Here is a 20,647-nt window from a genome sequence, read left to right on the forward strand (position 1 = left end):
CTCTGGAATATCTCACAGCTAACACTGTACCCAATCTGTAACAGCTCACAGCTAACGCTGAACCCAATCTGTAATAATTCACAGCTAACACTATACCCAATCTGTTATAATTCACAGCTAACACTGTACCCAATTCGTAATGACTCACAGCTAACACTGTACCCAATTTGTAATGACTCACAGCTAACACTGTACCCAATCTGTAATAATTCACAGCTAACACTGTACCCAATCTGTATTAATTCACAGCTAACGCTGTACCGAATCTGTAACAGCTCACAGCTAACGCTGAACCCAATCTGTAATAATTCACAGCTAACACTATACCCAATCTGTTATAATTCACAGCTAACACTGTACCCAATTTGTAATGACTCACAGCTAACACTGTACCCAATCTGTTATAATTCACAGCTAACACTGTACCCAATTTGTAATGACTCACAGCTAACACTGTACCCAATCTGTAATAATTCACAGCTAACACTGTACCCAATCTGTATTAATTCACAGCTAACGCAGTACCGAATCTGTAATTGTTCACAGCAAACACTGTACCTAATCCGTAATAGCTCACAGCTAACGCTGTACCCAATCTGTAATAATTCACAGCTAACACTGTACCCAATCTGTAATGGTTCACAGCTAACACTGTACCCAATCTGTAATAATTCACAGCTAACATTGTACCCAATCTGTAACAGCTCACAGCTAACACTGAACCCAATCTGTAACAGCTCACAGCCACCACTGTACCCTATCTGTAACAGCTCACAGCTAACACTGTACCCAATCTGTAATAATTCACAGCTAACACTGTACCCAATCTGTAACAGCTCACCAATAACACTGTACCCAATCTGTAATAATTCCCAGCTAACACAGTACCCAATCTGTAAAGGCACACAGCTGACGCTGTACCCAATCTGTAATGTGTCGCAGCTAACACTGTACCCAATCTGTAACAGCTCACAGCTAACACTGTACCCAATCTGTAATAATTCACGGCAACACTGTACCCAATCTGTAACAGCTCACAGCTAACGTAGGACCCAATCTGTAATGTGTCACAGCTAACACTATACCCAATCTGTAACAGCTCACAGCTAACACTGTACCCAATCTGTAAAGGCTCACAACTAACATTGTACTCAATCTGTAATGTTTCCCAGCTAACACTGTACCCAATCTGTAATGTGTCGCAGCTAACACTGTACCCAATCTGTAACAGCTCACAGCTAACACTGTACCCAATCTGTAATAATTCACGGCAACACTGTACCCAATCTGTAACAGCTCACAGCTAACGTAGGACCCAATCTGTAATGTGTCACAGCTAACACTATACCCAATCTGTAACAGCTCACAGCTAACACTGTACCCAATCTGTAAAGGCTCACAACTAACATTGTACTCAATCTGTAATGTTTCACAGCTAACATTGTACCCAATCTGTAATAATTCACAGCTAACGCTGTACCCAATCTTTAACAGCTCACCCATAACACTGTAACCACTCTGGAATATCTCACAGCTAACACTGTACCCAATCTGTAACAGCTCACAGCTAACGCTGAACCCAATCTGTAATAATTCACAGCTAATACTGTACCCAATCTGTAATAATTCACAGCTAACACTGTACCCAATCTGTAACGGCTCACAGCTAACACTGTACCCAATCTGTAATGACTCACAGCTAATACTGTACCCAATCTGTAATAATTCACAGCTAACACTGTACCCAATCTGTATTAATTCACAGCTAACGCTGTACCCAATCTGTAATTGTTCACAGCAAACACTGTACCTAATCCGTAATAGCTCACAGCTAACGCTGTACCCAATCTGTAATAATTCACAGCTAACACTGTACCCAATCTGTAACGGTTCACAGCTAACACTGTACCCAATCTGTAATAATTCACAGCTAACACTGTACCCAATCTGTAACAGTTCACAGCTAACACTGTACCCAATCTGTAATAATTCACGGCTAACACTGTACCCAATCTGTAACAGCTCACAGCCACCACTGTACCCAATCTGTAATAATTCACAGCTAACACTGTACCCAATCTGTAATAATTCACAGCTAACACTGTACCCAATCTGTAATAATTCACAGCCACCACTGTACCCAATCTGTAATAATTCACAGCTAACACTGTACCCAATCTTGAACAGCTCACCGTTAACACTGTAACCACTCTGGAATATCTCACAGCTAACACTGTATCCAATCTGTAATGTGTCACAGCTTACACTGTACCCTATTTGTAATAATTCACAGCTAACACTGTACCAAGTCTGTAATGAACGACAGCTAACACTGTACCCAATCTGTAACAGCTCACACTGTACCCAATCTGTAACAGCTCACACTGTACCCAATCTGTAACAGCTAACACTGTACCAAGTCTGTAATGAGTCACAGCCAGCATTTTATGAAGCATGTAATTGAAACAATTGTCCTTACTTAAAATGAAAGTCAAATTTGAGGTTTCATTTCATGCCAAGCACTGTGTGTGATCTTCTCAGCACCACACCCACCACAATAATTATCTGCTTCTTGTTTTCTGCTGAAAACAACAACTCTGATTGGTATAAATTGTCAGGCAGGAGTAGACAATCAATCCTTTTGCCCACCTCTACCCACCTAGTGAATGGTGGCAGAATATTCTGTTTTACTAGATGCCCACAGCTGGGTTGTAATTCCCCATTTGGTTCCTACCTTCATTCGTGCAGGATGACTGGACATTAAGGTTACTTGATGTCACTCCCTTTGCACACCCGGGAGAATCACGCGCAGCTACATCACAACATCAGACAAATTTAAAACAGGAGTCAGTCCCAGGTAACAGTGTAGTCAGTGTGCGTCAAACACCCAGAGCAGGTATAGATCTTCCACAGGAAATCCCTCAATTTCCTGTTGCAAATTCGCTACCAGTGGGTTGCTCACATGAAATTGATACCCTCATCCACTCTTCGCCCAGGATCTGGCTATAAGCTTCTGTCAACGGAGGTCAGGAGAGTTTTTTTTATGACTGTGAACAGGAACACAGTGTGAGCTCTCCCTTATCTTATGAAAGTTATAGTGGAATGAGAAGCAATTCAGAGAAGGTTTGCTCAGCTGTTTCCAAGTAATGAAGGGCCAGGTATGAGGAGACATTAAGTTGGGGAGATCTCAAATTGAAGTATTCAAGATGATAAAAGGTGTGGATAAAATAGATGTGGAGCGGCTGCTTCCTCTTGAGGGACATTCTGGGACGAGAGCACATAGTCTCAGGATATGGGGTAGCAAGTTTAAAACAGAGTTGAGAAGAAACTGCTTCTTCCAAAGGGTTGTGAATCTGTGGAATTCGCTACCCCAAAAGTGCGGCGGGTGCTGGGACAGTGAGTAAATTTAAGGAGGAGTTAGACAGAGTTTTATTTGGTAATGGGTTGAGGGGTGAAAGGGAGAAGGCAGGAAAATGGGGGTGAGGAGCATATCAGCCAAGATCGAAGGGTGGAGCAGACTCGATAGCCCGAATGGCCTAATTCTGCTCCTGTATCTTATGAACTAATGAAGGTTGGACCTGCATTCATTGGAATGTGGAAGAATGAGAGGTGACCTTACTGAAACACAGAATATTCTTCGGGAACTGACTGGGGAGATGGTGAAACCCACCAGGTCTGGCTGTGTCTGTGGGAAGAAAGCACAGTTAATGTTTTGAGCCCCAGTGACTCTTCTGAGGTCCATTCTGATGAAGAGTCACAGGAATTGAACCATTAACTCTCCACAGGGGCTGCCAGCCTTGCTGAGTTTCTCCAGCAATTTCTGCTCTTGTGTTGCAAACTCCTATCTGATTGGCAAATGCCCATTTAAGTAGAAGATGGGACATGACACCCACAGCAATGCGATTAATTCTTCACTGCTCTCAAGGGCAATTAGGGACGGGCAACAAATACTGGAATTACTAGCAACACCCACATTTCACAAGCAAGAGGAAGAAGTATGGAGCTAAGGCACAGATCACTCATGATCGAACTAAATTACAACATATAGCATTGATAGATAGCATGGTCTTCTCAGTTCACAGTCCCAATTCTCCAGAAAAGCAGAAATCTGAAAAGATGTGAGATCAGCCTTTGCTCATAGAGTCACAGAGATATACAGCATGGAAATAGACCCTTCAGTCCAACTCGTCCATGCCAACCACATATCAAAATTAATCTGGTGCCACTTGCCAGTACTTGGCTCATATCCCTCTAAACCCTTGTTATTCAAGTACACGTCCAGATGCTTTTTAAATGTTGTAATTGTACCAGCCTCCACCACCTTGTCTGGCAGCTCATTCCATACATGCACTACCCTCTGCATGAAAATGTTGTGCCTTAGGTTCCTTTTAAATCTTTCCCCTCTCCCCTTAAACCTATGCCTTCCCTCATGCTGAAGAAAGGAGCTATCCTATCCATGCCCCTCATGATTTTATAAACCTCGATAAATAAGGTCACCCCTCAGCCAGGGAAAATAACCCCAGCCTATTCAGCTTCTCCCTATAGCTGAACGCTCCAACCCTGGCAACATCCTTGTAAATCTTTTTCGAACCCTTTCAAGTTTAACACCATCCTTTGTATAGCAAGGAGACGAGAATTACATGGATTATTCCAATGGTGGACTAGCCAATGTCATGCACATCCACAACATGACCTCCCAACTCCTGTACTCAATGCACTGACCAATCAAGGCAAGCATTCCAAATGCCTTCTTCACTATCCTGGTCAACGTGTTACACAACAGAAGTCTAAATTCCAGCAATATCTTTAATGTTTTGTTGAAGAGGTGACTGCTCTGTGCTATTTTAGCAGACAGTGCAGTCCTGCTGCTTTTGCACTGGACAGCAGCCAACTGTAAAGCAATTACAAGTTATTTTAACGCGACTCTGTTCTGTACACATCCTTTGGTCTCGGTTCTGATGTAACAATCAGATACGGGGATTGTTTGCTTATGATTGGAAGGCAGATTCTATTGAATGCATAATCTGAAATCCTACTGAGCACCAGGGCTTGTTACTCTGAAATGCAACCTGCCATAATCTTCAGATCGCAAGGCGAGATCTGAACATCTGTTACCTCATGGTCTCAGGATGTCAGGATTATATTCAATCTCTGCCTGTCTCTCCTTGTGTACATCCCTCTTTAGGTATGGCCAGTACTGAACAACTAACTTCTCTCTGATCCGCAGACTATTTCTCGGTTCTAGAAAGGGCAGTTTATCATCACATTTCTTTCCCATGCGATGGAAAGATTGATGCTTCTTGTCAGGCCGTAACCGTCAATGTAGGAGCAGAAGTGGGCCATTCAGCCCTTTGAGTATACTCTGTGTTCAATGAGATCATGATCCTCAAATCCACTTTCCTGCCTTTTCCTCATAACCCTTGACTCCCCTTCAATGATTCAACCTTGAATATTGTGAACAGGCCAGTTTCTACAGTAGTAAGGAATTCCACAAACCCTCTAACCCCTGAGAAAAAAAAAAATGCACATCCTCACCACCTGCGCTGCCACCAATGTTTGTGCAGGTCTCACCAAGGCCAAGCTGTGATATGCAGTGTCAGGCAAGGTTCATTGGGTAGCACTCATATCTCTAAGGTACACAAACCTGGGTTCAATCCATACTCCAGAGACAAGCAAGAGTGGAATCTGTTGGAGGTGTAGGAGATCTCACCTACAGCTGAACAGCCCGATAAACTCTACCCCAGTTGGCTGGTGGTGAGCTTTACCCTGGAATAAGATCCAGGAGGGCTTTTGTGCCAGAGCTGGCAGGGGGTGGGGGGGGGGTGGAATGTATGAACCCTACCCAGTGAGCATTGCCAGTCAATCTGAGGTCACTACCTCTGGTGTCCACCAATGCCATGAAGGATGCCATCCATGTCTGCTGTCAGAAGGAACCTAGCCCCCAGTCAGTCCATTTGCAATTGCAAAAGTGAGGACTGCAGATGCTGGAGATCAGAGTCTAGATTAGAGTGGTGCTGGAAAAGCACAGCAGGTCAGGCAGCATCCGAGGAGCAGCATAATCAATGTTTCGGGCTAAAGCCCTTAATCAGGAATTCCCTCCCTGAAGGGCTTTTGCCTGAAACATCGATTTTCCATCCCCAATGGTCCCAGGGTTGTGTCAAGACAGGACAGAGCTAAGTGACTCAGAGGAGATATTTGGACTGGGAGTCACAAGGAGATGGGAAGGGAGATTGAGCAGCAAGGGCAGAGGTGGGGTGAGCCTTGACTTTTGACCAGGGAGCTGCATGTCTTTGATTGTGGAACTGCTCCCCCCCGCCTGAGGTGGCAAAGCTGCCGACAGGGTAGTACCTATCATCAATGCCAGCTGGTGAGAGACCCACATGTGCCTAGGTTAGTTCCTACTGGTGAACTGAGGCTCTGTAGTGACTTCAACCATGAGTGAGATGGTTGTGAAGAGCCAGAGAATCCTGACAGTGTGGAAGCAGGCCATTGGCCCATCGAGTCCACACTGACCTGTCAAAGAGCATCCCTCCCAGACCCACACCTCATCCCATCCCTATAACCCTGCACTTCGCATGGCCAACCTACTCGGTCTATACATCCCGGGACATTAAGGGGCAATTTGGCAAGGCCAATCCACCTAATCTGAACATGTTTGGAAGAAATCAGAGCAGTCGGTAGAAATCCGAATGCACAGACAGTCGCTGAGGCTGGAATCGAACCCAGGTCCCTGGCGCTGTGAGGCAGCAGTGCTAACCACTGTGCCGCTCAAATGTTGGCCTTATCTTTCTCCTAAATGGCCTACCCATATCCTCAGACTGCGACTTCTGGTTCCGAGTCCCTGATCATTGGGAACATCCTAGCTGCTTTCACACTCGTTTAGTTCTGTTAGAATTTTCTAGGTTTCTATGAGATACCTCTCTCCCCATTTATCCTTCTAAAATGGCCTGGCCTTGATTGAGGACAGATTAAAAATAAGTTGTTCTGGGGATAGATCCATACACAAGCCACATAAATACACCTCAGCAGGTACTGCGCTGACTGCAATGGTGGTAGAAGTCACTACAAAATGAAAGGCACCTCATACAGTCATAGAGTTATAGAGATGTACAGCATGGAAACAAACCCTTCGGTCAAACCCGTCCATGCCGACCACATATCCCAAGCCAATCTAGTCCCACCTGCCAGCACCCGGCCCATATCCCTCCAAACCCTTCCTATTCATATACCCATCCAAATGCCTCTTAAATGTTGCAATTGTACCAGCCTCCACCACATCTTCTGGCAGCTCATTCCATACATGTATCATCCTCTGAGTGAAAACGTTGACCTGTAGGTCTCTTTTATATCTTTCTCCTCTCACCCTAAACCTATGCCTTCTAGTTCTGGACTCCCCGACCCCAGGGAAAAGACTTTGTCTATTTAGGTTGAAACTTTATTGCTGGAACAGCACAGCAGGTCAGGCAGCATCCAGGGAACAGGAGATTCAACGTTTCGGGCACAGGCCCTTCTTCAGGCCATTCCTGAAGAAGGGCCTGTGCCCGAAACGTCGAATCTCCTGTTCCCTGGATGCTGCCTGACCTGCTGTGCTGTTCGAGCAATAAAGTTTCAACTTTGATCTCCAGCATCTGCAGACCTCACTTTCTCCACTTTGTCTATTTACCCTATCCATGCCCCTCATAATTTTGTAACCCAATTGGAGGACAGCGAAGAGGGTCACCTCAGATTAGAACAGGATCTGGACCAGATGGGCCAATGGGCTGAGAAGTGGCAGATGGAGCTTAATTCAGATAAATGTGAGGTGCTGCATTTTGGGAAAGCAAATCTTAGCAGGACTTATACACTTAATAATAAGGTCCTAGCGAGTGTTGCTGAACAAAGAGACCTTGGAGTAAGTGGAGTCACAGGTAGATAGGATAATGAAGAAGGCGTTTGGTATGCTTTCCTTTATTGGTCAGAGTATTGAGTACAGGAGTTGGGAGGTCATGTTGCAGCTGTACAGGACATTGGTTAGGCCACTGTTGGATAATTGCATGCAATTCTGGTCTCCTTCCTATCGGAAAGATGTTGTGAAACTTGAAAGGATTCAGAAAAGATTTACAAGGATGTTGCCAGGATTGGAAGATTTGAGCTACAGGGAGAGGCTGAACAGGCTGGGGCTGTATTCCCTGGAGTGTCGGAGGCTGAGGGTGACCTGATAGAGATTTACAAAATTATGAGGGGCATGGATAGGATAAATAAACAAAGACTTTTCCCTGGGATCAGGGAGTCCAGAACTAGAGGGCATAGGTTTAGGGTGAGAGGGGAAAGATATAAAAGAGACCTAAGGGGCAACTTTTTCACGCAGAGGGTGGTGCATGTATGGAATGAGCTGCCAGAGGATATGGTGGAGGCTGGTACAATTACAATGTTTAAGAGGCATTTGGATGGGTACATGAATAGGAAGGGTTTGGAGGGATATGGGTCGGGTGCTGGCAGGTGGGACTAGATTGGGTTGGGATAACTGGTCGGCATGGATGGGTTGGACCGAAGGGTCTGTTTCCATGCTGTACATCTCTGTGACTCTATAACCCCTCAGCCTCCAATGCTCCAGGGAAAACAGCCCCCGCCTGTTCAGCCTCTCCCTGTAGCCCTGGCAACATCCTTGTAAATCTTTTCTGAACCCTTTCAAGTTTCACAACATCTTTCCGATTGGAAGGAGACCACTCAACAGGAAGGACAACCCCAGCTCTGGCTCCCCCCATGCCTTGCCTGATCTTGACCTGTGCTAAGATAACCAGAGCAAAGCCACTCACCTATGTTATCAGTGGGCACCGTGACGGTGGTTGGCTCCATGAGGTTGTCGGCCAAGACGAAGGCACCTTCTTCCAATGTATCGAGCAGCAGCGTCGCTGCGTGGGCCTGTTCCGTTGCATTCATATCCTTCCACGACTGCAGAGCTTCCGGTCTCAGCAGATTGTCAACGGTGTCTACAATGGCCTGGTGTCACCGGGGGTGGGGGAAGGGGAGAGGAAGAGCAAAAGGTTTGGCATCATTACTACCCTGGCTCATCCACAAACATACAGTCAGGTTAACATGTCAAGCCTTTCCTTCTAGTGGGGGGAGTCCTGACAGGATGTAAAAAGGATGTTCCTGATAGTGGAGGGAGACCACAAGAGTTGTTAGCCTGTGGAATCTGCCTCCACAGAAAGTAGTCAAAGCCAATTTGTTGCACGATTTTAAGAATGAGTTGGATGAAGGTAATGTGTTGGATGATCAGCCATGATTGTTATGAATGGGCGAGCAGGCCTGAAGGGCTGAATGGCCTACTCCTGCTCCTATTTTCAACATTTCAGGAGGCTCATGATTTTGAAATCAGAGGTCTGTTGTCCAGCACTGTTGGCCAAAATCAAACAGTGACAGGAATTTAGAAACTTGGCCATTCTAAAGATTAAGGAGGGTATGGAGTCTGTCAGCCAACCTCAAACCAGATCTTGGCAGATTCCTGTTAGGTATGTGCATATTAAGGGAGAGGGAACTAAGGTATCATCCTTACTTGATCTGGCTGACGTGTGACTCCAGACCCACAGCAAGTGGTCAACTCTTAACTGCCCTCTTGGCAATTAGGGATGGGTAACAAATGCTGGCCAAGTTAGTGATGCCCAATTCCCATGAATGAGTTAAAACAAACATTTCAAAAGTCCTCCTGCCTCGTAACCCACAATCTGCCTTCTACGTTTTTTTTTTATATTCATTCACAAGAAGTACGTATTTAGTGTCATACAGCATGGAAACAGGACTCAGTCCAAACATGCATTAGTGGTGCTGGAACAGCACAGCAGTTCAGGCAGCATCCAAGGAGCTTCGAAATCGACGTTTCGGGCAAAAGCCCTTCATCAGGAATACCATCTGTAGTCATTGTTTTTACCTCAGTCCAAACGGTCCATGCTGAACATAATCTCAAACTAAACTAGTTCCACCTAGCTGCCCCTGGCCCGTATCTCTCCAAAACTTTCCATTTCATGTACTTATAAAAACGTCTTTTAAATGTTTGATTGCACTCACATCCACCATTTCCTCAGGATGTTCATTCCACACTCAAACCACCCCATATAAAAAAAATTATCGCTTGTATCTGTTTTAATTTCTCTTTTCTCACCTTAAAAATGTGCCCCCCAGTCTTGACATTTCCCATCCAATGGAAAAGATAACTCTATCTATACCTCTTATTATTTTGTAAACTTCCACGAGGTCACTTCTCAACCTCCTACACTCCAGTGAAAAAAGTGATCCAAAATTGGGCTAGGCTCACATTAAGTCTTTCTTCTCTGATCTTAGAGTCATAGAGATAGCACAGCATCCTTCAGTCCATTTGTCCATGCTGATCAGATATTCTAAATTAATCAAGTCCTAATTGCCAGAATTTGGCCCATACCACTCAAAACCCTTCCTATTCATATACCCATCCAGATGCCTTTTAAATGCTGTAACTGTACCAGCCTCCACCACTTCCTCTGGCAGCTCATTCCATACACGTACCACCCTCTGTGTGGAAAGGTTGCCCCTTAGGTCCCTTTTATATCTTTCTCCTCTCACCCTAAACCTATGCCCTCTAGTTCTGGACTCCCCCACCCCAGGGAGAGGACCTTGCCTATTTATCCTATCCATGCCCCTCATGATTTTATAAACCTCTATAAGGTCACCCTCAGCCTCTGACCCTCCAGGGAAAATAGCCCCAGCCTATTCAGCCTCTCCCTAGAGGTCAAACCCTCCAACCCTGGCAACATCCTTAAATAAATTCTTTATTAAGCAATACCTCATTTTAAAAAATGTTGTTATTTTCACATCCTTCCATGGTGACGCCTTCCTCCTATTTCTGACCTCACAGTAATTTGAGTTGAGAGAGTGTTGCTGGAAAAGCACAACAGGTCAGGCAACATCTGAGGAGCAGGAAAATCGACGTTTCGGGCATAAGCCCTTCATCGGGAATGGTCTGGTCCGAAACGTCGATTTTCCTGCTCCTCAGATGCTGCCTGACCTGCTGGGATTTTCCAGCACCACACTCTCAGCTCTGATTTTCAGCATCTGCAGACCTCACTGTCTCACAGAAATCCGAGACAACCATATCCATCTAATTCTGGCCTTTTGGGTATTTTGTTTGTAATTATTATTGAAGTTGCATGGGCCCCCAAGCCCTGGAATTCCATCACTAAACCTTTCCATCTCTGCATCTTCCTTTCTTCTTTGGTGACACTCCTTAAGGTCTACATCTTCAACAAAGCTTTCAGCCAAACAGAGTGCACTGGAGAAACTCAGCAGGTCTGGCAGCATCTGTAGAATGAGAGGAACAGAGTCAATGTTCTGTGTGCAGAATGACTTCTTCAGAATTCAGAAAAAAAAGTCACCCCAGACTCGAAATGTTAACTGTTTCTTCCACCACAGGTGCTGCCAAACCTGCTGAGTTTTTCCAACATCTCTGTGTTTGTTTCAGGTTTTCAGCCTCTGCAGTATTTTGTTTTCAGTTGAAGTTTTTTAGCTATTTGCCTTCACGTCTCCTTTCCTCACGCCAAGTTTGCTTGCGGATATTGCCCAGCGCAAAAGAGGTTACGTTACACTGTAAAAATCCCAAGTCGCTATTGTTTAATGTAATGCAACATGCCAAGACTCTTCCAACTCTGGGAGGTTGTGAGAGGACAGCAGAGACAACAAGCAGCTGTTTAGAAGGGCTAGTGGAAACATGCAAAGATTTAGACTGAAAGGTACATTAAAAGATGGCTTTTGAAGGTGCTAAAAGATCAGAAGAGCGATGTCACCCTCGAGCCGGGACCACTACTCAAGCAGATTGTGCTTGATCAGATTGTGATCTGAATTCCACTTTCCAGCTTGATCCCCACAGCCCTTGACTCCCTTTGTAAGGATGGCAAAAGTGAGGGCTGCAGATGCTGGAAACCAGAGTTTAGATCAGAGTGGTGCTGGAAAAGCACAGCAGGACAGGCAGCATCCGAGGAGCAGGAGAATCGACGTTTCGGGCAAAAGCCCTTCATCAAGAATTGGTGAAGGGCTTTAGCCTGAAACTTTGATTTTCCTGTTCCTCCCTTTGTAAGGATGACATCTTTTTCTTTGGAATACATCCTCGGAGAAATGGAAGGTCGGCTGCTGCTGTATGACAGAAACTGAACCAGTTTTTTTTTAAAACAGCTCAAATGTGGAACTCTTATGATGTTCATTTACTCATTATAGAAAGTCAGGGGAAGCTGGATTTGTTACCTTTGCAACAGGTTTGGATTTATTTTACGCTACATATTGTCAAAGAATGGAGGCAGGGCACTTGCACTTTGACCTTTGGGAAGTCTCCCAGCCAAGACAGGTCTGTGTGTGTTTCTCTCTCTCTCTCTCTCTTCCTCAGTGATTGGAAGGAAAACAATCAGCGAGACTCTGAACAGAACTTTGAACTCAAGCAAAGAGCTCTGTCCAACTGACCAGCTACCAAACATTATTTTTTGATGTGGGGGTGCCAGTGTTGGACTGGGGTGGACAAAGTCAGAAGTCACACAATGCCAAGTTACAGTCCAACAGGTTTATTTGAAATCACAAGCTTTGGGAGCACTGCTCCTTCATCAGGTGAGCTGGAGGCCATTATAATCCTGTCTGAAAGTAATTAAATTGGATCAATTTAATCAGTTACTCAGTTCCATGCTGTAATGTGTAGGCGTTGTAAAACAGTGAATTAAAGAGAGTGAATCATACTGTATTCCAGAATTGTGCAATTTAGTACAAGACGTTAACCTTTCTCTCCTCCCATCTTCACATTATCTGGCCAGTATTAACATAACCAGCTCTAGTAACAAGGCACTTTATGCAAATAAAAAAAAGGAAGATGATTTTAAGCAGTGCTTTGTACCTACAAGAATGATTAGAAAAAAGCTACCAAGGCTGCTGTCAGTATAAGATTAATTAGCCTAATCCATCTTAATATCCTCTTTCTGTCTAATTTCTTAGCCACAATGACCTTCCTACCAGGTGGAAGGTACTGAGATGTGGCATAACAGGTTTTTCTCCCCCTGGTCTAATCGGAGACTGAATAGTCAAAATGTTAATATCAATTCTACTCCAGCTATTAACTATGAAGGTGGAGAGATTGGTCTATTGAGGGCATTTTTTTGCTGTTACTCATTTCAACAATACAGCTCTGTGCTTATTGTCTGCACTGTGAAGGTACCCGATGTCATGAATAATGAACTTGTTTAAGATTACAAAAAACAATTTGGTCGAATCCCTACATCTTGAAGGCAGGCTATTTGGCCCATCAAGTCTAAACTGACCCTTCAACCCCACATACCCTACCCCTGCAACCTTGCATTTCCCAATGGCAAATCCACCCTAATCGGCCCATCTTTGGATTGTGGGAGGAACCTGGAGCAGCCGGAGGAATCCCATGCAGACACGGGGAGAATATGCAAACTCCACACAGACAGTCGTCCAAGGAGGGAATCAAACCCAGGTCCCCAGCGCTGTGAGGCAGCAGTGCAAACCACTGAGCCACTGTGATGATTTGGAATTTTTTTTTTGTAGAAAGAGCATTGATTATAAACACAGTATGTAAACTTTTATTTTATTTACTCACAAGGTGAGGGTGTCGCTGGCTAGGCTAGCATTTATAGTCCATCCCTAATTGCCCCAGAGGGCAGTTAACAATCAACCACATTGCTGTGGGTTTGCAGTCACAGGTAGGCCAGACCAGGTAAGGGCGGCAGATTTCCTTCCCTAAAGGATATTAGTGAATCAGATGGGCTTTTCCAATGATCAGCAATGGATTCACGGCTATCATTAGACTCTTAATTCCACCATCTAGTGCAGCAGGATTTGAACGCGGATCCCCAGAACATTATCGGGATCTCTGGATTAACAGTCCACCAATAATAAATCAAACAGGAGTATGGCGAATGTGATCATTCTCAACACCATTGTCTTGCCTTTTCCCTATAACCCTTGATACCCTGACTGATTAAAAATCTATCTCAGATGTGAATGTTTTTAATGACCTGGCTTCGACTGCCCTCTGTGATGAAGAATTCCACAAAATTTAACTCCCTACCAGAACCTCAACAGAGAATGGGTGAACCCTTAATCCACGGGTGTGGGAATGGCATGGCTTACCATTTCCGATGGGATAAACCCAAGCTGTTTTGATATGATCCCATTCTTTTGGATTTTGGAAAGATAGTGGGTGGGAATAGGTTCTTGCTTCTGAGTGGTCAATGATTGTCAAGTGAGGTCCCCACCCATCACGGTTATTAAAGCAACTGGAATCAACTTCACGGACAAGTGGAAGAGCTTTCAGATGGATCCATAGTATAACCCTTGTGGCAAGTGTCCATATCTCTAAGCCAGGAGAGCCGGGTTCAAGTCTGACCCACTCCAGAGCTGTGTTGTAGCAGGGTGATTCGAAAATATCTGGGCAGAAAAGGTGTGAGACTCTTGTGGTGCTTATCTCTAAGCCAGAGGCCAGGATTCAAGTTTGAGGTGTGTAATGACAGGTTAATGAAGAAAACATCTACAACTATTTATTGAATATGGATTCAGAGTGGAATGAACTCAATGATGGACCAAATAGCCTTTTGTCTCACTTCTCATCTTTGCTCTTTGATTAAACAAAGGGGCCTTTGATAAGGTCAGAACTCTTAGTACATACGATCGAAAGGAGGAAGATATGTCTGGCTGTCGGTCATTATGGTTCGGGTTAAGGTGGGATCAGCTCAGTTGCCTTGGTGAAGCATGCAGAATGATCAGTTCTTAATTCTTTCACGAGGGCAGTAATCATTAGAAATCAAACAATATTACTGAGGCACAAGAATAGCAGCAGCACTTGACAATGTGATTTATGAGAGACGGACAAGAAAGGTAATGGAATTTTCCTTTTCTGTTCTGGAACATTCTACAATTCAGCCACAGTGCAGGCCAGGGCACAAAATGGAGGAAGGGTGGGGGAAGTGCAACATCAAAATCTTTTCTGATTCATGATTCCCTTTAAAGTTATGGTTTTCTGAACTTACTTCTTCCTGTCTAGGGACCTCTTACAAATATAGATATACAGTCCCAGGGATACCATGCAATTATTGATACAACTGCCACAGGCCTAATTCATCTGGTTGAAATTATTGGCATCAGTTCAACTTCAGACAACACTGCAGACAGCTGGCCTGTTTTTATTGGGAGTCAGCAATGGGCAAAGGCCCAATAGCCAGCCAATAAATAGTCGTATCTGATCTGACACTCAGACTGTCTCCCCCTCACCTTGGGGATTTCCTCTTGAACTCCTTTTGACAACCAAGAAATACCACACTTCAGCGTGACCGTTTATTCACTTCCATTTGACAAGCCAGAAGTTAAATACAGTAACACATGCGGCAAGGATATCATATCCGGCTATTTCCTCACCCCCATTAATGGAGCACTGTTGATGATGGAGTGTGTGTCAGACTAACATTAATAACACATATCCCTTTTTTTCCCATCAGATGTGGGTGTGACTGGCTGGGTTATAGAGTCCCTACATTGGGGAAGCAGGCCATTCAGCTCATCGAGTTCACACCACCCCTCCAAAGAGCATCCCATCCATTCCCCCCCCCCCCCCCCCCCCACCATCTTATCCCTGTAACCCTGCATTTCCCATGGCTAATCACTTGCCTGCATATTCCTGAACACTATGGGGCAATTTAGCATGGCCAATCCACTCTAATCTGCACGTCTTTGGACTGTGGGAGGAAACCGGTACACCCGGAGGAACACATGCAGACACGGGGAGAATGTGCAAAACTCCACCCAGACAGTCACCTGAGGGTGCTACAGCGAAGGTTCACTGGGATTGATTCTGAGGATAAGAGGGTTTGCCTGGTGATGTGCAGTAAACTGGGTCGATTTTCATTGGAGTTTAGAAGAATGAGAAAAAGGTGGAGCATGCTCAAGGCAGAAGATATAGGAGCAGAATTAGGCCATTCAGCCCATCGAGGCTGCTCTGCCATTTGATCGTGGCTGATATGTTTCTCAACCCCATTCTCCTGCCTGCTCCCATAATCCCTAAACCCAACACTAATTGAGAACCTATCTATCTCTGTCTCAAATACACTCAGTGACTTGGCCCGCACAGCCCTCTGTGGCAATGAGTCCCACAGATTTGTCACCCTCTGGCCGAAGAAATTCTTCCTTATCTCAGTTCTAAGGGTTGTCCTTTCACTCTGAGGCTGTGTCCTCAGGTCCGAGTCTCTCCTACGAGTGAAAACAAGTTCTCTATGTCCACTCTATCCAGGTCTTTCAGCATTCTATCAGTTTCAATCCGATCCCAACATCCTTCTAAACTCCACTGAGTACAGACCTCAACCTCTCCTCAAATGACAAGCCCTTCATCCCTGGCATCAAACTTATAAACGTCCTCTGGACCCCCTCCAAGACAAGCATATCCGTCCTTAAAAGTGGACCTTGCTCTATTTCCACTCATTGTTCATATGTTCTCAGGTTAAGGCTAAGAAAGTTGTTATAATTTTTGAAAATAGGAGCAGCAGTAGGCCATTCAGCCCTTCTAACATGCTCTGCCATTCAATATGATCCTGGATATTCCCTTCGCACAACTCATCATTCAAGATGCATGGAAAGTGTTTGAACTTACTATGTTTAAAGGATCAGTTTGAGCTCCCAGAGTTAAATCAGTGAACTCTTAGTGTATACTGCAGCCATGAGAAGACACGAGTTCATTTACGATGTAACAGGGGCCACATATCACGGTTTCAAGGTTTCTTTTGAACAAAAACTGAGATGAAATAGTGTCAGCTGGTAGCCTGGATGGAGACAGCGACACAGGGATCAGTGAGCGCTGTAACTGTGGGTGACACATTTTGGATTAACATTAAGCCCAAAGTTTTTGGTAGACGTTGAAATATCACAAGGAACAAGTCACAAGAGAGAAGCACCTTGTACTGCAAATTGCAGGCAACAATTGTTTATTTTCTCTTTTACTGCTGTTGCCAAAAATAGATAAATGGATCTTCATACGATGGTTCATCCAAACTGGCTGCCCCATTGAACTCCTTAACAATAGTGATATAATGTAAACTAATGAAGAAATCTCTTTATAATTGCATGACAATAAAGGTACATGCAAGATGTACTTATAAACTTGCTTCAAACAGCAGTTATTACCTTAATCAGGAGGGAGGCCTCGTGGCCTTATCACTAGTCTGTTAATTCAAAGATCCAAGTAATGTTCTGAGGACCTGGTTTCAAATCCCACTACAGCAAAATAATGGAATTTGGATTGAATAAAACCCTGGAATTAAGAGGCTAACAATGATCATGAAACTGTTGTCAATTGTTGGAAAATCCCACCTGGTTCACGAGCATCCTATCGGGAAGAAAGTCTGCCATTTTCACCTGGTCTGGTCTACATGTGACTCCAGACCCACAACAATATGGCTGAATCTCAACTGCCCTCTCGATAATTAGGGACAGGTAATAAATTCTGGCTTAATTGGCAATGCCCTCATCCTGTGAATGAATAACAAAAATAAAACTGATGCATTGTAACACCTTGTGATTCATGTCCACACTACATGCTGTTTTAAAAAAAGTTCTCATTTTAAAAAAAAATCTTTCACAGGATGTGGGCTAGGTCAACATTATTACCCATCCCTTGTTGCCCACAGGGCAGTAAAAAGTCAACCACATTGCTGTGGGTCTGGAGTCATGTGTAGGCCAGACCAGGTAATGATGGCAGTTTCCTTCCCGAAAGGACATTAGTGAACCAGATGGGTTTTTTTTTCCCTGACAACTGATCCATTGGTAGATGGGAGTTCAAATTGAGGAACTGTTTTCAAGGTGATAAAAGGTGTGGAGCAAAGAGACGTGGAGCCGATTCTCCCTCTTGTGGGGCGTTCGAGGACGAGAGGCCACAGTTTTAGGATAAAGGGGAGCAAATTTAAAACAGAGTTGAGGAGAAACTACTTCTCCTAAAAGGTTGAGAATCTGTGGAATTCGCTACCCCAATGGGCAGTGGATGCTGGGACAGTGAGTAAGGAGGAGTCAGACAGATTTTTAATTGGTAATGGGTTGGAGGGACATGGAGAGAAGGCAGGAAAATGGGGATGAGGAGCATATCAGCCATGATCAAATGGCGGAGCAGACTCGATGGGCCGAATGGCCTAATTCTGTTCCTATATCATATGAACGTATGGTCATCATTAGACTCAATTCCAGATTCTTAGTGAATTCAAATCCTCCCACCTGCCATGACAGGGTTTGGACCTGGGTCCCTAGAACATTACCTGGGTTCCCGGATTAATAGCAACAACACCACTAGGCCACGCCTCCCCCTTTGTTGACAATTACTTTACCACAGACTGCTGCAAGTTAGATGCACTTCAAGAAAGAATTGGCTTTCCTCGCTCAGAGTCAAAATAGCTGTGATGTAGAAATGACGCTCGAAGCTTTCCCAAGCTGCACTGAGGGCAGACGGCCTCAGCCCAGGAACACATAAGGCATCAGCGTGAATCACAGTGAACGAAACACAGAGCAAGCGGAAAGAAAGCTCACCAGAGGATCTTGGTTCTTGCGTAGTTTGAGAAGAAAACGGTATTTGTACCTTCGGGGGCTGGGGGGTGGTGAGGGGGAGAGAAATGGTGGGCGGCATTGCAAGGCAGAGAGTCTTCATGCAACACATTTGCAAAGCAGGGGGGGAAGAGTCTCGAGGGAAGGGGCGGAGTGTTGCTTGTGCAAGCTCAACAAAAGCAAAAGCAACATCACAGTGGAGTTACCTTAATATACGCCCGACAAGTCCTCTCTCTTTTTTGGAGCTTTTCCAACGATAGGAGAGACAGAATTCAACACAGAAAAGAAACAACACAGAAAGGATTAGTAGGGAAAAAGAGGATAGCAGAAACTCTCCAATTGTCCCTGCTTCCCCCATGCCACAGCGTCTCAGGCGTGCATTAGGAAAAGCAGGTATCTCTTGCTACCAACAAATGGACGCGATACGATCAAAGGTGCTACTCCAGTGTCATTGACCTTACCTTATTGAAACTGCGACCCACGGTGTCTTTCTCACTGGGTCGTAGCTCCTGGAGCTGCGCATCCAAAATGTCAACGAGCTGTTCCATCAGCCTGATCGAGGAGCTGACGTCTCCTGCGTAGATGGGTCCCCTGGTGTGCTTGGCCAGTTCATTTGCCAGATTGGCAGCGTTTTCCCCACTCCGGATCTGTAATCATGGATTTACACACGCTCAGCAGGGTCTCTCAATCGTGACCAAGAGCATCCCAACACACAAGTTAGGAGTGCGCCCCTCGGCTCCGTCATTTAATACACTCATGGCTGATCTGATTACTCCACACTCTTGGCTCCACACCCCACCCCTGATAGACTTTCACTGGTTGTGTGCATGGCTCAGACCATTGTGGAAGCCAACCTCCTATCGGTGGACTCCATTTACCCTTCTCGTTGCCGTGGAAAGGCTACCAACATCATCAAAGACCCCTCCCATCCCGGTAATGCTCTCTTCCAACCTCTTCCAACAGGTAGGAGATACAAAAGCTTAGACACACGTACCAACACGTTCAAGACCGACTTCTTCCTTGCTATTAGCAGACTGCTGACTGGACCTCTCAAATTTCAAATCTGATGTTAATCCTGCTTTGTGCCCCTCCTGTGTAGCTGTAACAGTGTAGGCCTCACTCTTTCTAAGCACCCTATGACCTGCCTATCCTGCTGGCAAAACAAAATTTTTCAATGTACTTCGGTACATGTGATAACAATAAGTCAAATCAAGTCCCACTTGCATAATATAGAATCTATCTTTCTCTGCCTTCAGGATATTCAAGGGCTCTGCCTCCGCCAACTTTCAAGCAAAGAGTTCCCAAGACTCGCCACTGTCTAAGAGTGAACATCCCTGCTCCTCTCACTCTGAAGCTCCCTTACACCATGTCCCTATGCCCCATGAAGTGTTGTGATCTAAATGGACAGCAGCAAGCACAGACCCTAATTCGTAGAGACCTGAACCTGCCTGAGTGACACACAGTAGCTTGGAGGGGCTCTGCAGGAGGGCACTATTGCGTTCACACGTTTGTTCTGCTTCTCCATTTCGGATACAGCTTCCTCTCCACAGATGCTGCCAGACCTGCTGAGTTTCTCCAGCATTCTCTGTGCTTGCTTCAGATTTCCAGCATCCACACTATTTTGTTTTTGAAGATATCGTGGTATTAGAGGCAGTCCAGAGAAGGTTCTCTGGGTTGAGACAGATATGGAGGGATTGTCTTATGAGGGAGGACAAGGAGGTTAGGCCATTACTCATTGCAATGGAGAAGAATGAAAGATGACCTTATGGCAAATACAAGGTTCTTAGTGGGGCTTGACAGGGGAGATGCAGAAAGGTTGTGGGTGAGTCTGAGATCGGGGGCATCACCTAAGAATAAGGGGTTGTCCTTTTAATACAGATGGAGAATAATGACTTTTCACAGAAGGTAGTAGATCTGTGGACTTATTTAACACAGAGATCTGTCGAAGGCTGTATATTCAAGGCTGAAATAGACAAATCTTTAATCAGTCAGGGAATTTCGAGTTTGTGTGAAAAGGCAGGAGAGAAGGCTGAAGGAGGGTCAGATCAACCATGATCTCACTGACTGGTAG

At 44.9% G+C, this 20,647-nt stretch overlaps 1 protein-coding gene across 17 annotated transcripts in view; it reads right to left on the bottom strand.

Moving 5' to 3' along the window:
- adgrl2a (adhesion G protein-coupled receptor L2a) overlaps positions 1-20,647 on the bottom strand; it is a 1,095,933-nt gene that overhangs the window by 98,977 nt on the left and 976,309 nt on the right. For 12 of the 17 annotated variants that reach the window (XM_087990388.1, XM_087990387.1, XM_087990386.1 and 9 more), the window contains 3 exons: positions 19,038-19,223; positions 18,783-18,821; positions 8,796-8,979 (listed from right to left, as the gene is read on the bottom strand). In XM_087990388.1, coding sequence (XP_087846514.1) covers positions 8,796-8,979; positions 18,783-18,821; positions 19,038-19,223 — 409 coding nt within the window. The remainder of the gene's footprint in view (positions 1-8,795; positions 8,980-18,782; positions 18,822-19,037; positions 19,224-20,647) is intronic. The other 5 variants (XM_087990393.1, XM_087990398.1, XM_043698662.2 and 2 more) reach the window with 1 other exon arrangement.

Source organism: Chiloscyllium plagiosum, unplaced genomic scaffold, assembly GCF_037043375.1.
Source record: "Chiloscyllium plagiosum isolate Xiang-an unplaced genomic scaffold, Cpla_swu_hap1 HiC_scaffold_9, whole genome shotgun sequence".
NCBI lineage: Eukaryota > Metazoa > Chordata > Chondrichthyes > Orectolobiformes > Hemiscylliidae > Chiloscyllium > Chiloscyllium plagiosum.